The sequence below is a fragment of the Cetorhinus maximus genome, chromosome 7 (assembly GCF_964194155.1).
Source record: "Cetorhinus maximus chromosome 7, sCetMax3.hap1.1, whole genome shotgun sequence".
Classification (NCBI taxonomy): Eukaryota; Metazoa; Chordata; class Chondrichthyes; order Lamniformes; family Cetorhinidae; genus Cetorhinus; species Cetorhinus maximus.
The window spans coordinates 74,608,776-74,625,681 of NC_135885.1; the positions used below are offsets into that span (position 1 = coordinate 74,608,776).

The following is a 16,906-nucleotide window of genomic DNA, read 5'->3' on the forward strand; positions in this document are numbered from 1 at the left end:
GAAAAATAGATGTTACTTTTGGGACATGGGATGCTATACATGTAAAGAAATTGCACTTTTGTGAATACATTTGATGGTTATATGAATGTTTTGGGCAACTGAAGGCATGTGATTTTGTACTTTGGAATCCTCTTATGTCGAGGTTTAGCCATCCTCCCACTCAGTGATAGTGTCCCACTGTGAGATTGACGTTCCTGTGATGTCAACCTCAGTTGAACTAGTCTCCATACACCTATCTGATGTCAGAGAGATGCGTTTAAATTTTTATTTGAAGTGCATGATGTAATTGCTTCCAACCCTTCCTCAAAGAATACCATTTAGTGAGGGAAGCTCATCAACATTGATATTCTAGCGGCATTTGTGTCTCCTCAGTGGTAGTAGCAGAAGAAAAGACATGCACAGGAGAAGGAGATCCCTAGGCATGCCCACATCTCAGTCGGCAGCAGCGTTTGCATCATTAGATGGCGGGGATGCTTCAAGTCTTCTCTCACATCGCTCTTGTTCCTAGGTAGACTCTCAGTTCCCAGAGTGAGATCACTCACAGGGCCCTGCTGACCAAAGCAAAGATCTTGGCCTGCCATTCATGAGGCCAGAATGTGCAAGTTGTGAATGCAGAACTTGTTCCCGCTGCAAGTGGGTGGACATCCCCTGAGATGAAAGTAAATGGCATTCACGGCTAGGAGAGATGTGACCACATACCCTCACTTAACTTTACTCTTTCTGGAACCTGTCAGCAATTAACATATTGCGGGCATGTCTCCCACGTCTTCCTTCCTCCATGGCATGATCATGCTCATAATGACCCTCAGCAGCCTACTGAGGAACCTAGATCTCCGGATCTTCGTCCTCCAACGAGCTCTCATCCTCCTCCAGTTCATTCTCTGGCAGGGGTTCACCTTTGCCAGATTTTGAAGGGCGCAACACACTGCAATGATGCAGGGAACCCTGTCAGGAGTGTATTGTAGTGAGCCACCTGAGCGGTCCAAACATCTAAAGTGCATCTTCAGAAACCCTATGGTCCGCTCTATAAAGGAGCGTGTGGAGCTGTGTGCAGTGTTGTACCTCTCCTCGGAAGACTCTTGAGGGCGACGCACCGGTGTCATCAGCCAGTGTTTCAGTGGGTACCCCTTATCCCCAAGCAGCTATAATGGCCACTCGAAAATCTCAGGCACCTGAGAGTGACTCAGGATGTAGGAGTCATGGTAACTCCCAGATACTGTGCACAAATATGTAGTATGTGCTACTGGTGATCACACACTAGATGTACATTGATGGAACGATAGCCCTTGCGGTTTATAAACATTAGGGGCTGTTGCCATGGAGCCCGTACAGCCACATGGATGCCATCTATTGCACCCTGCACTCTTGGGAAGTCTGAGATAGTGGTAAAGCGGGTGAATCAAGCAGCCTGGCTATCTTCGTTCAGAGCAAACCTGACATAATGATGGGCCTTCCTGTAAAGGGCATCTGTGACCTCTTTTAGGCATCAATGTTTTGCGGGCTGAAATATGTCACACAGGTCTCCTGTTGATCCTTAGAAAGAACCAGAGGCCAAGAAATTTAGCGCTGTGGTCACCTTTAAAGCCACTGGCAGCGAATACCCTCAACCCCGTGTGGCATCAGGTATTCATGAAGAATGTGGCATATGTGCTGTACCAGAGCTCAGGACTAGCGCAGACATGCATGGCATTGCCTCTCACTCATTTGTAAATAGGAGACTCTTCCACAATAAACCCTAGGCCTGGTGAGTTGCTCCCGTTGTCTGGGTCTCTCCTCCTGACCCTCCTGTTCGTGCTCTGGCTCTGCTTGACCATGTTCCCCTGCTGGAGTTGCGTGCGGAGTCACCTCTCCCTCCTTCGCCTTCTCCATTGCATTAGGACCCTGCCAAAGGCAGCATTGAGACCTGGATGCAAATGTGCTTTTGCCTTCTCTCTGAAAGGAAACATTGAAGACAGTGATGAATCAAGGGGCAAGAAAGTGCAGCTCAGAAGATGAAACATATGGAAACTGTAGGGGTTCATAGTTTTTCTTGCCCTACTTGCATGGTGACTGATGCCGCCTTGTCACTGAGACACTAGCGCACACATCAAGGTGACCAAGATGACATCGCAGATATGTAACATATTGAGCCGTGCATGGGATGCTAAAGTTTAATAGAGATGAGTGACCCATCCTAGCTCTGTGCTCCAATCTCTGATATGGCATATTAATGACCAGTTTTTTAAATTAATTTATGAATTGTGGGTGTCGTTGGCTAGGCCAGCATTTATTACCCATCCATAATTGCCCTTGAGAAAGTATTGGTCAGCTGCCTTCTTGAACACCCTCAGTGCCGTTAGGGAGGGACATGCAGGATTGACCCAGCGGCAGTGAAGAAACGGCGATATATTTCCAAGTCAGGATGGTGAGTGGCTTGGTGGGGAACTTCCAGTTAATGTTATTCCCATGTGTCTGTTGCCCTTGTCCTTCTAGATGGCAGCAGTCATGTGTTTGGAAGGTGCTGGGTGAGTTTCTGCAGTGCATCTTGTGGATGGTGCACACTGCTGCCACTGTTCATCAATGTTGGAGGGAGTGAATGTTTTGGAAGGGGTGCTAATCAAGCAGGCTGCTTTTTCCTGTATGGTGTCAAGCTTCTTGCGTGCGTATTGTTGCAGCTGCAGTCATCCAGGCAAGTGGAGAGTATTCCATTACACTCCTGATTAGTGCCTTGTAGATGGTGGACAGGCTTTAGGGAGTCAGGAGGTGAGTTACCCATCACAAGATTCCTAGCTCTGACCTGCTCTTGTTGCCACAGCATTGATATGGCTAGTCCAGTTCAGTTTCTGGGTAATGGTAACCCCTGGGATGTTGATAATGGGAGATTCATCAATGGTGATGCCATTGAATATCAAGGGGGGATGGTTAGATCCTCTTTTGTTAGAGATGGTCGTTGCCTGGCACTTGTGTGGCGCGAATGTTACTTGCCACTTGTCAGCCCAAGCCTGGTTATTGTCCAGGTCTTGCTGCATTTGCACATGGACGGCTTCAGTATCTGAGGAGTCATGAATGGTGCTGAACATTGTGCAGTCATCAACGAACATCCCCGCTTCTGACCTTATGGTGGAAGGAAGGTCATTGATGAAGCAGCTGAAGATGGATAGGACCCTATCCTGAGGAACTCCTGCAGTGATGTCCTGAGATGAACTGAGAGGATTGACCTCCAACCACCACAACACGGTCAATTAGTGGATGCCCTTTGGCTCATTAGGTGTGTCAAATCTGGTGAACAGGTGACAGGCTTTCATTGATGGAATGCCATATATGATACAGCTGTGCCTCCTTCACTATTGCCTGCATTCCCAAATTTTAAATTCCTATGTATTACTCTTGAGATGTAGCAACTCTGATGTGAAGCCACTTAGTTCTGAATACCCTTTAATACTGCAAATGAAGCCATTGGCTTTCAGTAGCTTTCATCGCATGGAGGTCTTCCTCCTTTCTTTCTTAGCAGACTCCTCTTTACCCTGTGGCAACAAGAAGTTAGAGGATGACCCCAGAGAGGCTCCCTTGTGTTGGCCCTCCTCCCTCACTGCAATCCACAGCCTTCCCTCCCCATGTTCGCTCTTCCCTCTCACTGCCGTTCCACAGCAAGAGAGAGAGAACATTGAGACTTCATGATGAGTGCGAGAGGGAGAGAGCAGTGAGACTTCATAAAAGAGGCATGAGAGTGAGAGGAGGAGATGATTAGTGAGTGATAGGTGAGTAAATACTTTATATAAAGTTTAAGGCATGTCATGCCGCTTGGCCATGTGGAATATACATCTTGCGGGATGTGGGAAGTCGTGCAGGCACAAAGTGCCCTCGATGACTACATCTGCAGGAAATGTCACCAGCTGCAGAAACTTGAGCTCCAGGTTGCAGAACTTGAGCGGCAGCTGGAGTCACTGTGGTGAATCCTGTTAGGAAATAAAGATAGTTTTAGTGAGTTATATTGGTATTTGTGGATGTTAGGATTGAGTTTTAACTTTAATGTTTAAGTTTGATTTGTACTTCTGTATCTGTGTGTTAAGAAAAGGTCAAGTTGAGTTTTAGATTCTCTTTAAAAGGTTGCCTACTTACGACTGTAAGAGAAGTTCAGCAAACATTAGAGCAGAAAAACTGGGCTGTTGCCTAGCAACATGGGTTCAGAGAGGCAGGACCTTCCCACAGACACACACACACAAGAAACTAGAGGCAGCAGTTTTTGAGTTCAGTTTTGAAAGTAGCTGCCAGAGAGAGACTGGAGCAAAAGGGACAGATGCAAATCCCAAGCTAAAGAACAAAGTCTCCAAATCCAGGGGAATGGAACAGGAGAAAGTCCCAAGAATACCTTCTGGTCAAAGGAAGGACAGGAACCTGGAAAAGGCCTTGATAAGTGAAGTTAAGAGTAAGAGGTAGAGAAAGGCTCCAAGCTGCAGGAAGCAGTGTCAAAGTAATACAAAGGCTTGAGAGAAGTCAGAAGGTCCAAAGAGGCAACTGAAGGTCTGTAACTCCCCGTATGGGCATGTGAAACAGTGGTTTACTGTTGACAGCTGCTTTGTTGAGAGAGAGTGCGTGGAAGAAAGCTTGAATGCATGTGGTGACCCACGGGAGAGGAACATTGGAAGAAGAGTTCAAAATCCTGGAGGTGAACCATTGCGGAAGGCGTTTGAAAGAAAACATCGGTTTGGGAAAAAATTCCAAGGCAAGTTCTGGGAAAGTGGAGATTGGAAACCCTCATATGAAAGATGGAATTCAGTGAGACAGGTGGGCTCACGGTGTGACAAGCGTCTCGGAGGAGTTGATGAGAGATCTATAGCGTCTGTTTGAGGTGGCATCTGTCACTTGGTTTCAGAATGTGGTGTGTCTGACCACAGGTCACCTATTGGCTTATGTGGACTGTGTACTTTCTGTGAACATTAAAGTATAAGATAGCTTTTGTAACTTGTGTTATCCTTACAAATCTGTATATATCTGTAAAGGTAAAGATGTGGGTGAAGGAGTTTTGTAATATAGTTAATCTTTTCTTGTTTAATAAATGTTTTATCCTTTTGTTAAAAGTTCGTTCGTTGACGCTGGCGACTCTGTTCAGTAGCCACTCTCCACATATCTAACCCAAAAAAAAAGGATCTATCAAGCCAGGTTCCACCCTGGGATCAGCCTTGTCCAGTAATAACATCAGCAGGGATGGTAACAATCCACAAGGCGGAGGATTGCATGGAAAGCACATTTAGAGAGGTAGTCACACCGCAGCTAAGAAGTACGTAGGCAGAGCAAGAGTGAATGGGCAACCGGCAGAGTATCTAAGAGAAAAAGGCAGGTAGTGCAGCAATCCCCTGAGGCTATCTCGCTCTCTAACCGCTTTTCCATTTTGGATATGGTGAGCGAGATAGTTGCTCAGAGGACTGTAGCAAGAGTCAAGTTCGTGGCACCACGGGTGGCTCAGCTGCACAGGAAGGGAGGAGGAAGAATGGAAGTGCTATAGTGGTAGAGGATTCCATAGTAAGAGGTGCAGACAGGCGTTTCTGCGGCCGTAGATGTGACTTCAGGATGGTAAATTGCCTCCCTGGTGCCAGGGTCAAGGATGTCACAGATCAGTTGCAGGACATTCTTTTGGGGGAGGGCAAGCAGCCAAAGGTCGTATTCCACATTGGGACCAACGACATAGGCAGGAAAAGGGACGAGATCCTGAAAGCAGACTTTAGGGGATTAGGAAGGAAATTGAAAAGCAGGACCTCAGGAGCAGTAATCTCAGGATTACTCCCTGTACCACATGCTAGTGAGCATAAGAATAGGAAGATTGAGCAGTTCAATAAGTGGTTGGAGAAATGGAGTAAAAGGGAGGGCTTTAGATTTCTGAGGCATTGGGATCGGTTTTGGGACAGGTGGGACCTGTATAAGAAGGATGGTTTACACCTTAATAGGACTGGGACTAATGCCCTCACAGGGACGTTTGCTAGTGCTGTTGGGGAGGGTTTAAATTAGATAGGCAGGGGAATTGGAACCTGAGAGGAAATTCAGGGAGGAGAGGAGAAAAACTGGCAGTGGGAAGTAGAGAAGTATTAATGATAAGGAGGATATATCAGAGAGTAACATCAAGGCAAATAGAATAGTTCTATCAAACTCTCCAAGTAGTGTAGGCTGTTGTAAGTTATTTGATGGGGTCAGAGCAAGGGGGAAAATTAAAAAGCCTAATGTGCATGTATGTGAATGCATAGAGTGTGGCGAATAAGATTGATGAACTACAGGCACAGGTTGACAAATGAAACTGAGATTATTGCTATAACAGAAACCTGGCTCAACGAAGGGCAGGACTGGGCGTTAAATATTCCTGGGTACAAGGTATTTAGGAGGGACAGGAAAGGAAGAAAAGCGGGGTTGCGGGGGAAGTGGCAGTATTGATTAAAGATGGTATTACAGTACTGGAGAGAGAGAGAGGATGTTCCAGAGGGATCAGAAACAGAATCTCTCTGGCTAGAGGTAAGGAATGAAAAAGGTGCAATAACATTGATCGGTGTACTATATAGACCACCATCTAGCGGAAGGGATGTAGAGAAACAAATTTGCAAATAAATTACAGAGAACTGCAAGAATTATTGAGTAATTATAATGGGGGACTTTAATTATCCAAAATATAGACTGGGAAAGGAATAGTGCAAAGGGACAAGAAGGGCGAGAGTTCCTGGAGTGTGTTTAAGATAATCTTCTGCAATATGTTTCCAGTCCAACCCAAGGGCAGGCACTGTTGGACCTGGTTCTGGAGAATGAGTTAGCTCAAGTAGATCAAATAACAGTGGGAGAGCATTTAGGTGACAGTGACCATTGTATCATAAGGTTTAGATTGGCCATGAAGAAGGACAAGGAGCAATCCAGAGCAGGGATAATTTATTGGGGGAAAGCCAACTTTGGTGGGATGAGATGCATCTGAGTCGAGTGAGTTGGAATCAAATGTTGGCGGAAAAGAAGGTGGCTGAACAATGGGCTACTTTCAAAGAGTATTGCAAGCAATATCAAGTTTTATCCCCTTGAAGGGGAAAGATAGGACAAATAAATCTAGAACACCCTGGATGACGAGAGCTATAAAGGTGAAGATGAAAAGGAAGAAGTACGCGTCAGACAGATGTCAAGTAGAAAATACAATGGAGAATCAGACTGAATATAGAAGGACCAGAGGGAAAGTGAAAAAGCTAATCAGAAAAGCCAAGGAGGGAGCATGAAAAGAGACTGGCAGCGAACATAAAAGGGAATTCCAAGGTCTTCTACAAGCATGTAAATAATAAAAGGGTGGTAAAAGAAAGGATAGGGCCGATTAGGGATTTAAAAAAAAGACTTGCATGTGGAGGCAGGAGAAGTAGCGGAGGTATTAAACGAGTACTTTGCAGCTGTCTTTACAATGGAAGAGGATGCTACCCAGGTCGAGGTGACAGAGGAGGGAACTAGTACACTCAAGGAATTTACAATTCAGAAATAGGAGGTGTTAGAAAGGCTATCTTTACTTAAAATTGATAAGGTACCAGGACCAGATGAGATGCATCCAAGGATACTGAGGGAGGTGAGAGTGGAAATTTCAGAGGCACTGGTGATAAATCTCCAGTCTTCTTTAGACACAGGGGTGGTGCTGGAGAACTGGAGTCTTGCGAATGTTACACCATTGTTCAAGAGGGGATGCAAGGAAAATGCTGGGAACTACAGACCAGTCAGTTTGACTTCAGTGGTAGGGAAACTTCTGGAAACAATAGTTCAAGACAAAATCAATAGTCAATTAGACAGGTGCAGGATGACTAACGAAAGTCAGCATGGATTCATTAAGGGAAAATCATGTTTAACTAACTTGCTGGAGTTTTTTGAGGTGGTAACAGAGAAGGTTGATAAAGGTAATGCTGTTGATGTGTATATGGATTTTCAAAAGGCATTTGACACAGTGCCACACAACAGACTTGTAAGCAAAATTCTAGCTCATGGAATAAAAGGGAAAGTAGGCACTTGGATAAGAAATTGACTGAGTGACGAGAAACAGAGTAGTGATAAATGGTTGTTTTTCAAATTGGAGGAAGGTCTGTAGTGGAGTTCCCCAGGGGTCAGTGTTGGGACCCTTGCTCTTCTTGATATATATTAATGACCTACACTCTGGTGTGCAGGGCATGATTTCAAAATTTGCGGATGATACGAAGATTGGAAGCATTGTCAATTGTGATGAGGATTGTGTTGAACTTCAGAAGGACATGGACATATTGGTGGATTGGGCAGACAAATGGTAGATGAAATTCAATGCAGAGAAGTGTGAGGTGATTCATTTTGGCAGGAAGAATGTGGCAAGACCGTATAAAATAAAGGGAGAAACTCTAAAGGTGCAGGAACAAAGGGACCTCAGTGTATATGAACATATGTCATTGAAGGTGGCAGGGCATGTTGAGCGAGCAGTTAATAAAGTATATGGTATCCTAGGTTTTATTAATAGGAGCATTGAGTACAAGAGTAAGGAGGTCACATTGAACTTGTACAGGCCACTACTTAGGGCTCATCTGGAGTATTGCATCCAGTTCTGGGCGCCATACTTGAGGAAGAATGTGAAGGCATTGGAGATAGTATAGAGGAGATTCACAAGAATGTCCAGGGATGAACAACTGTAGCTATGAGGATAGATTAGAGAGGTTGAATTTCTTTTCCTTGGAGAAAAGAAGGCTGAAAGGAGACTTGATAGAGGTATTCAAGATCCTGAGGGATAAGGATAGGGTTAATAATGAGAAACTGTTCCCTCTCAAAAGTATATCAAGAACTAGGGGGCACAGATTCAAAATAATGGGCAAAAGGAGTAGAAGTGATGTGAGGAAAGATTTTTTCACCCAGAGGGTGGTTGGAGTCTGGAATGAACTTCCTGAAAGTTCCTGAGGCAGGTTAAATTGAAGTATTCAAAACAGAATTGGATTGCTTTCTGAAAAGAAAGAATATGCAAGGTTATGAGGAATAAAGCAGGGAAGTGGGTTTAGGTGGATTGCTCTTTCAGCAAGCCAGTGCAGACTATATGGGCCGAATGGCCTCCTTCTGCACTGTAAGGGTTCTGTGGTACTCCTACTAGTTAGACATGGCTGATGAAGTCAGACATAGAGTGCATCAATGACATCCATTATAACAATAAAATTGGTAATTGTAAGTTCTTCATTCTTAACTGTTTCCCAATATCTCAGATTGCTAACCCAAAATATTGTCGAAAAATCTGAAAATTTCTAAATAAGGTTAAGCTATTCATTGACATTCAGCATAGCATTCAGATATTCTTACAACATATAAAACTTTGTTCTTTTAGTAAGCTGGTTGGTGAATGCTTTACCTCCCACTTAAATGCTCATCTATGTTGCTGGGGATGTCTTTAATAAGTCGTCATCATCATCATCATCGTCGTCACTGTCAATGGTTGTTGTTTCTTTTGCAATCACAGAAGTTGCAATACCTTCCCTTCCCACCATCCAGGCCCCACCTCTTTCCAGGTGAAACAGAGATTTACTTTACTTCAACATGTTATTCTAGATTTGCTGTTCATTATGCAGTCTCCGCTACATTGGAGACACGAAACAGATTGTAGGATTGTTTTGTGGAACACTCCGCTCAGTTTCAAGAGTGACCCTCAGCTCCCGGTCACATGCCATCTTCTCTATCTAATTCCCACTCTGACCTTGGCCTCCAACATTGTTCCAATTAAAGTCAGCACAAGTTCAAGGAATAGCACCGTATCTATCAATTAGGCACTTCACAAACTTGTAGCCTTAAAATTAATGTCAGCCATTTCAGGTCATATTTCGCTCTCATTTTCTTGGACAGTAGTCACTGGTAATGCAAAAATAAAATACTGTGAATGCTGGAAACATGAAATAAAATTGGAAATTACTGGAAATACTCAGCAGGTTAGGCAGCATCAGTAGAGAGAGAAACAATTAACAGATCTTTCATCCAGCATTTTCTGTTTTTATTTCAGGTATTGGTAATGGCCACTGTTTCAATTGTTGTAAATATCTGATTCCATTATTCCTTAATTGTTTTAGAGGTATAATTTTTAGTTTTAGGAATTAATGTGTTAAATGTAGATAAATAAAAACACTCGGTTGAGAAACTGGTAAACAGACCTGGTGTGAGTGCAGTTCAAAAGATAACCTATGTTTATTTAATGAGGTTAGGATTGGAAGTGAGAAAACTTAACCAATGGATGACCCATCGTTGAGCTTTTGGTAGGGGCAGGAGGTCTATAGTTAAATCAATAAGGGATTTGGATTATTCATATATTTCCCAGATCAAACAGCTAAAAGTACCTTTGTAAATCAGGGCGTTTCTTGGTGGAACCTGCATGTCTGAAGAAGAGGGCCATAAACTCCATCAAAGATATAAATTAGTCATGTGAGTCACAGAATCAACAAGTTTGGTTTTGAAGGTAAAATATAGTTAATTTACATATCTGTTTGGAACATTTCAAGTATATCATGTTACCATGGAGATGGGCTGTGGCGATTAGGGAGGTTCCTTTGTTTAATTGTCTGTGTGTGTTTTTGCATACAGAAGCAAGCAATCAGCAGTTCAGTTTGGGGACAGAGTTTGTAAGGGAAAAGAAGCTGAAAGATTTGCTTAGAGGAAGAAATCTACGTTAACCCTCATAGTGAAAACAAGCAGTTAACTTGGAGAAGGCAGAGAGCGAGAGGGGTCTGCCAGGAGCTTTGGCTGTCCAAAGCCAGGACAAGGAGCATGGAAGCCATTAGGAACCAGGGGTGTTCCTGATTTTTAAATCACTTAGCACGAATGCAGTAAAACCTAAGCTTAAACTGAGAAGTCCACAGTCGTGGGGTTTTGAAGAAAATTTGAAGGATTGCTTAGCCAATAGCTAATGGAAGGATCCCATTGAAAACTTATACTTTGGAGAATAGTTAGATCTTGGAGAAGAAATTAAAGTGAATTCTGGAGAGCTGCAGCATACTTGGTGAAATCCAGAAGGGAGAAGTGAATAAATCTTCAAGATCAACATCTAAAAGGGACTCATGAGTGGAATTAGGAAGTAAAATGGGAACTGGACTTATCTGCTAGGCCTTGACAAACTATCGTATTAAGTTAGTTGCACTTTGTTTTGTTTAAAAACATGAAATCTTGTGGCTTAATTTCCTTCAGTCAATCACTGGATGATTGAATTTCTCTTTAAAAGTTAACACAAATTACAGTTCAGTTCTAATGAAGAGCCATATGGACTCAAAACGTTGACTCTGTCTTCCTCTCCACAGATCCTGTCAGACCTGCTGAGTTTTTCCAGCTATTTTTGTTTTTGTTACACAAATTACACCTCCTCTGAATTCATGTTTAGCTTCTTTAGTGTCTCATTATCACCCTTTTTTGGTTCGCATCATTATGCCTTTGTAATTTGATCACTTCTACCTTCCACCCCACCACAGAACTTTCCTTTTGTTCTTTTCTCCCTCGTCCTGCCCCCCACTACCCTTCCTCCCCTTCTCCATTCTTTCCCTGCCCCTGTATTTGCTTGTGAAATTTCTAACTCTTCCAGTTCTGATTAACCTAAACTATCAAACATGCTTCTCTCTCTACAGATGCTGCCTGACATGTTGCCAGCATTTTCTGTCTTTATTTCAGATTTGGCCTCAAGATGAGCTTTCAACCATATTTCCATACTGTAAATCAGACCACGTATTTTGACCTCTGTAACAACACCATGTCTGACCCTGCTTCAGCTGCTCAAACCCTCATTTATGCCTTTGTTACCTCTAAACTTGAATTTTCTAACACACTGCTGGCTGGCCACCCACATTTTACTCTCCGTAAACTTGAGGCCATTCAAAACTCTGCTGCTGGTCTCCTAACTCACACCAAATTCCATTCACCCAACACTTCTGTGCTAGCAGATGTACACTGGCTCCTGGCCAAATAGCACCTCAATTTTAATATCCTTATCCTTGTTTTCAAGTCCCTCCAATGGCCTAGCCTCTCTCTATCTCTAATCTCCTTCAGCCCTAAAAGCTATGAGATACCCGTGCTCTTCTCATTCCAGCCTCTTCAGCATTCCCTAATTTTAATTGCTCCACTATTGGTGGCCTGGCCTTCAGCTGGCTTGGCCCTAAGCTCTGGAATTACTCCCCTCCCCCTCTCCCTCTCTCAGAAGCCCTCTGCTCACCCCACTTTTCTCCTTTAAAACACCCCTTAATACCTACCTATTTGACCAAGCTTTTGGTCATCTGCCCTAATAGCTCCTTCTGTGGCTTGGTATCAGATTTTGTTTTATAATGCCTCTGTGAAGCACCTTTGGATGTTTTATTTTGTTACATGCAATATACAAATACAAGTAGTTGTTGTCTGCAGTGTGTTTCAGCATAGCTAGCTCTCCTACAAAAGTTGGCATTGACATGAAGCCAAACCCAACTTGCAGCAACACTAAATTTGTACCTTGAAAGTTCTTTCTGGTTATAAGCTTATTGTCACAGTTCAATTATGATATCCTAGACTATTTTAATCTTTTGCATAGTAATCTCCTCGAAGACAAAACTTCATATTTTGAAACATAATTTTTCCTCTGGTGTAAAGTCAGTGGTTCATCAGCTTAGATGGCAACAATGAGAGATACAGCTTGGAATTCCATTTATTACCTATCATTTGACGTGATATAATAAGAACATTAAAAATAGGAACATGAGTAGGCCTTTCAGCACATCGAGCCTGCTCCACCTTTAAATAAAATTATGGTTCATCTGATTGTGGCCTTAACTCCACTTTCCTGCCTGCCGTCCATAATCCTCTTGTAGATCAAAAATCTGTCCTTCGGTGGATCACTATGCATAATTTCTAGCATTTTCAAACATGCAAGGTAAGGTAAGTTTTTATTTCACTGGTATGCAATCTCAGAGAGATGACATAAATGGCTGGAAAACGAGAAGATTCATGGATTTTGGATAAGTACACTGTTGGGAGAGCTTACAAAAAGCTTATTTCGGGAGTGAATTTCCGTGGGGTTCTCGTGATCATCAGCCATAACATGCTCTTTAAGCAAATGTAAGATCAGCAAGGTTAACTTGAACTTTTCGGTACCTCACTGAGAAGAAACATGTAGAATTTCTATTCAGTGTTACATGTCTGATACCAGGAATTTGGCGTTGAGAACTATACTTGCAAATCTATTTCACATCTTTATGACACTTCAACGTAGTAGATGGGGAATTTGCTTGTTTTCCATTTTGTTTTGCTATCTTCCTTTGCCACTAAAAAAAAATAACCTCATTAACTGTACCTTCAGACATTTCTGCCCTCCCCAAAATTATTTTTATTTCTCGTGTTATCTCCACCTCTCCCTTTGTAACGAATTCTTGAAATGTTCCCTTAAATAATGCGTGTAGTATAAAAAATCCTTATATTTTGCAAAGGAATCTGACTCTGAGAAATGGGGGAGCACATATAAGGCTTACCAAAAACTTAATTAAAGAGGAGGGTTTTAAAGAGGGCCAAAGGAGGACAAGGTAGTAAGAGGCTAAAGGGTTTAGGAACACCAGAGAATGGGATCTAAGTGACCAAAGGATGCTAACAGAGAAGCTAAGAAAGGGAGAATACACTAAAGGCCAGTGTTAGAGGAGCAGGGAATCTGTGGGTGGGAGTTGTAGTGCTTGAGAAGCAAGGCCATGGATTTAATCGCAATTTAGATCTGAGAATTTGGGGGAATCACAAGTCAATACAGTGTCAGTGAGACCAAGCCCGAAAGAAGTGTGATTTGATATGGGTTAGGATGTGCTGAAGTTCAAGAATAGGCCAGTCAGAAAAGCATTAAAGAAACAGGGATAATTTTAACTTTTGGTTATAGTGTGAAATGTGCAATCAGATCAGCCACCCATTGAAACCAGTGCAAAGGAAATTCGGAAGAGGTTGCTGTTCCGATATCACCAAATTTACTCTCTCACTAGATGTTAAAATTGCCCGCATAAGGTTGGGAGGGCACAAATACATACCAGTCTGATTCAGCATGAAAGAGTGGCCAGGGAGGGAGACCGAGTAGGTACCAAGGGTATAATATTTGTAATGGAGCCTGAAGATGGCAATCAATCAGTCTTCCCAATGTTTAGTTGAGGGAAGTTGCATCAAAGGCTCATGGTGGACAATATTTAAGAGTTGGTGGAGAGGTAGAGCTGGGTATTTATTTGCATACATAGGGATGCTGATTCTGTGACCTCAAATAATTTTACCAAGGGGAGCATGTAGATGAAGAGGAGGAAGAGGCCAAGTATGGATCCCTTGGGGGGAGGGGGGTGGGTTGGTACTGTGAGATTAACTCTGAAAGTGCAATGGTGGGAAGAGAAGGCTTTACTAGAGATGGATGTATCTACGGTTGGATAGATAAGAATGAAACTAAGCAAGGGCAATCTCATTGAACTGGATGACAGAAGACATGTTGGAGGACAAGCAGGCAATTGACTATCAAAGGCTATGGAGCGATCAAGGGATAATGCATTGGTGTCACACAGAAAATGTCAGTTGTGTCATTTAATTAAGGCAGTTTGCGTGTAGGTTTGTGGGGATATATGTTAAGATCAACTGTTAACTGAACGATAAAAGGAAGGAGATTGACTATGACATGCACAAAACATTTGATGCTGGTGCATATGGAACAGACTTTATTCATATACTATACAGCATTAGCGATCTATCTAACTATATAAAAAGAAGACAGTTTTTTAGTTTCATGTGTCTGTTGAGTCCTCCAAATAACTGTTGAAAACTGTTCTCCTTAATACACCTTATTTTGCCAAGGTACATGTTACATACAGGTAAGATTTCCTACTATATCTATGCCCAAATCCTTTGAAAACAGTCTGTTTACATAGCCGAAGTTATTTAATTCAAAGATACTTCTCTCAAACCAGACTTCCTGGATAAACTGTTCTTGATTTAAGTAATTGTTTTAATAACCACTTATCATTCTATACTATAGTTAATGGTTCCCTCTTGTTGTTTATTACACCAGCCACTAAAATTGTAATTTAATCGTCCATGATTGATGTCACACTCAACACTTGTTTCCTTGCACAGCATTTGTCATAGATAATACTCATATCAAAAGCAAAAGACAATCTGTGCTTTCTCCTGTTGCACCACAAAGCAATCTTGTTTAACTCGGAAAGCCTGTTGTTCAAAAATGCATGAAAGATTATTAACCCTTAACTCTCCAAGATGGCCAGCAAACAACCATCCAGGATGTCGAACAGTACCTCTATTGGAGGAATTCAAACATAAAGTAATAGAAGAGGTAGGAAGGGATATATAAAGCAATGCCACGCTTAAGCTAGGAGATGAAGAAGGTTGGAAATAGGGTAATCGTTAGCAAGGACAGAGGGACTGAGAGAGTGCTCTTTTGACGTGAGGGGTAATGATGGTAGTTTTGACAGGTAAGGGACAGTGGCTGAAGAGAGGGAAACATTTAGACTATTGGCTAAAAGGGAGCCAGGATGAGAAGTTGGGTGATAAATTGGGATAGAATTGAAAGTAGGAAAGTTATATTGAACCTTGACTATACCACACCTAAGAGTACTGTGTGTAGTTATAAAAAGGATATTGAGGCACTGTGGAGGGTGCCGAGAAGATTTACAAGGATGATACCTGAAATGCATGGGTGTACCTATCAGGAAAGGATTGACAGGCTGAGTCTCTCTTCTCTTGAAAAAGAAGGCTGAGGTGGTGACCTAACAGAGGTCTTTAAAATTATGGTTTTGCTAGAGTGGATAAAGAGAGAATGTTTTTTATTGTGGGAAAGTACATAACTAGAGGCCATCAACGTTAGAATGCATTTCTTGCTAAATTTCAGGAATTAATATGAAACCTCTTCACACGAAGAGTGGTGAGAATGTGAAACTCATTACCACAGAGAGTGGTTGAAGTGAATAGTATAGATGTGTTTAAGATGAAGCTAGATAAGCATTCGAGGGAAAAAGGAATAAAGGATTCCGATGATGGATGTAGATGAAGAAAAATAGGAGGAGGCTCAGGTAGAACATAAACACCAGCATGGACTAGTTAGGCAGAATGGCCTGTTTCTCTGCCATATATCTTATGTAAAAAGTTTAATGGGAAGAGGGTTATGGGCAGAAGGTAGGACTTTTGGATGAGAAAAATTTGAGAAACTTCAGACAGGCCATGGTTAAAGACTAGGGTGGATACAGGCTGGGAGAACTTTGGCTTACTAGGCAGCGGGAAGTAGAAGAGGTAGCTAAATGGATTATCTCTAACTCAGAGGTGAATAAGTCCATGAGCTCCATCCATTTTTAGAGGTGAAAGTGAACCAGCTACTTCAAAGCAAGTTGCTGTTATACATCAATCTGCTGTGCTGCCAGACTGCTATATTTTTCTTTGTTGTTGTTTGTTATTGCCTGACCAATTAGAAGAGCTAGAAACCAAACATGCTGAGAATTTTTATGAATACTGAGTGTATTTTCTTGTTTGAGACAGCAATGCAGTCCTTTATAAAAGATCTGGAGCAGAAAATTCTGAAGGAGGAAGAAGTGAAAGCCTACTGGCTAGAGTACAAGAATGTTGCAAGCGTTGAACATGGCAGAATCATTAAGGTTCGAGAAAATGAGCTTATAGAGCTGGTGAAAAATTTTGGTGACATCGAAGGTATGTTTAACATTTTGTGACATCGGAAGCTGTGTAGCACCTGAGCCAATTTCTAAGCACCCAAAATAACTGTCAGCATCCTTTACCTCTGACTAAATCAGACATTTATTATTTGCAATGCAAGTAAGGGGCCTAATGCCTACTTCACGTCCCTGTTACAACATTGGTTTGCCCAATAGCACTGGCTGCATTCAGAGAAACCCAACCCTAAAGATCACCTGCAAAAAAAAAATACTTTGATGTAATGCACCATCTCGATCGCTGCTGTCCCTTGTCT

The 16,906-nt window shown here is 42.4% G+C and overlaps 1 protein-coding gene across 1 annotated transcript in view; it reads left to right on the forward strand.

The window, feature by feature from the left end:
• ccdc83 (coiled-coil domain containing 83) overlaps positions 1 to 16,906 on the forward strand; it is a 76,144-nt gene that overhangs the window by 21,845 nt on the left and 37,393 nt on the right. Inside the window, exon 5 of the mRNA XM_078544878.1 lies at positions 16,462 to 16,629. Coding sequence (XP_078401004.1) covers positions 16,462 to 16,629 — 168 coding nt within the window. The remainder of the gene's footprint in view (positions 1 to 16,461; positions 16,630 to 16,906) is intronic.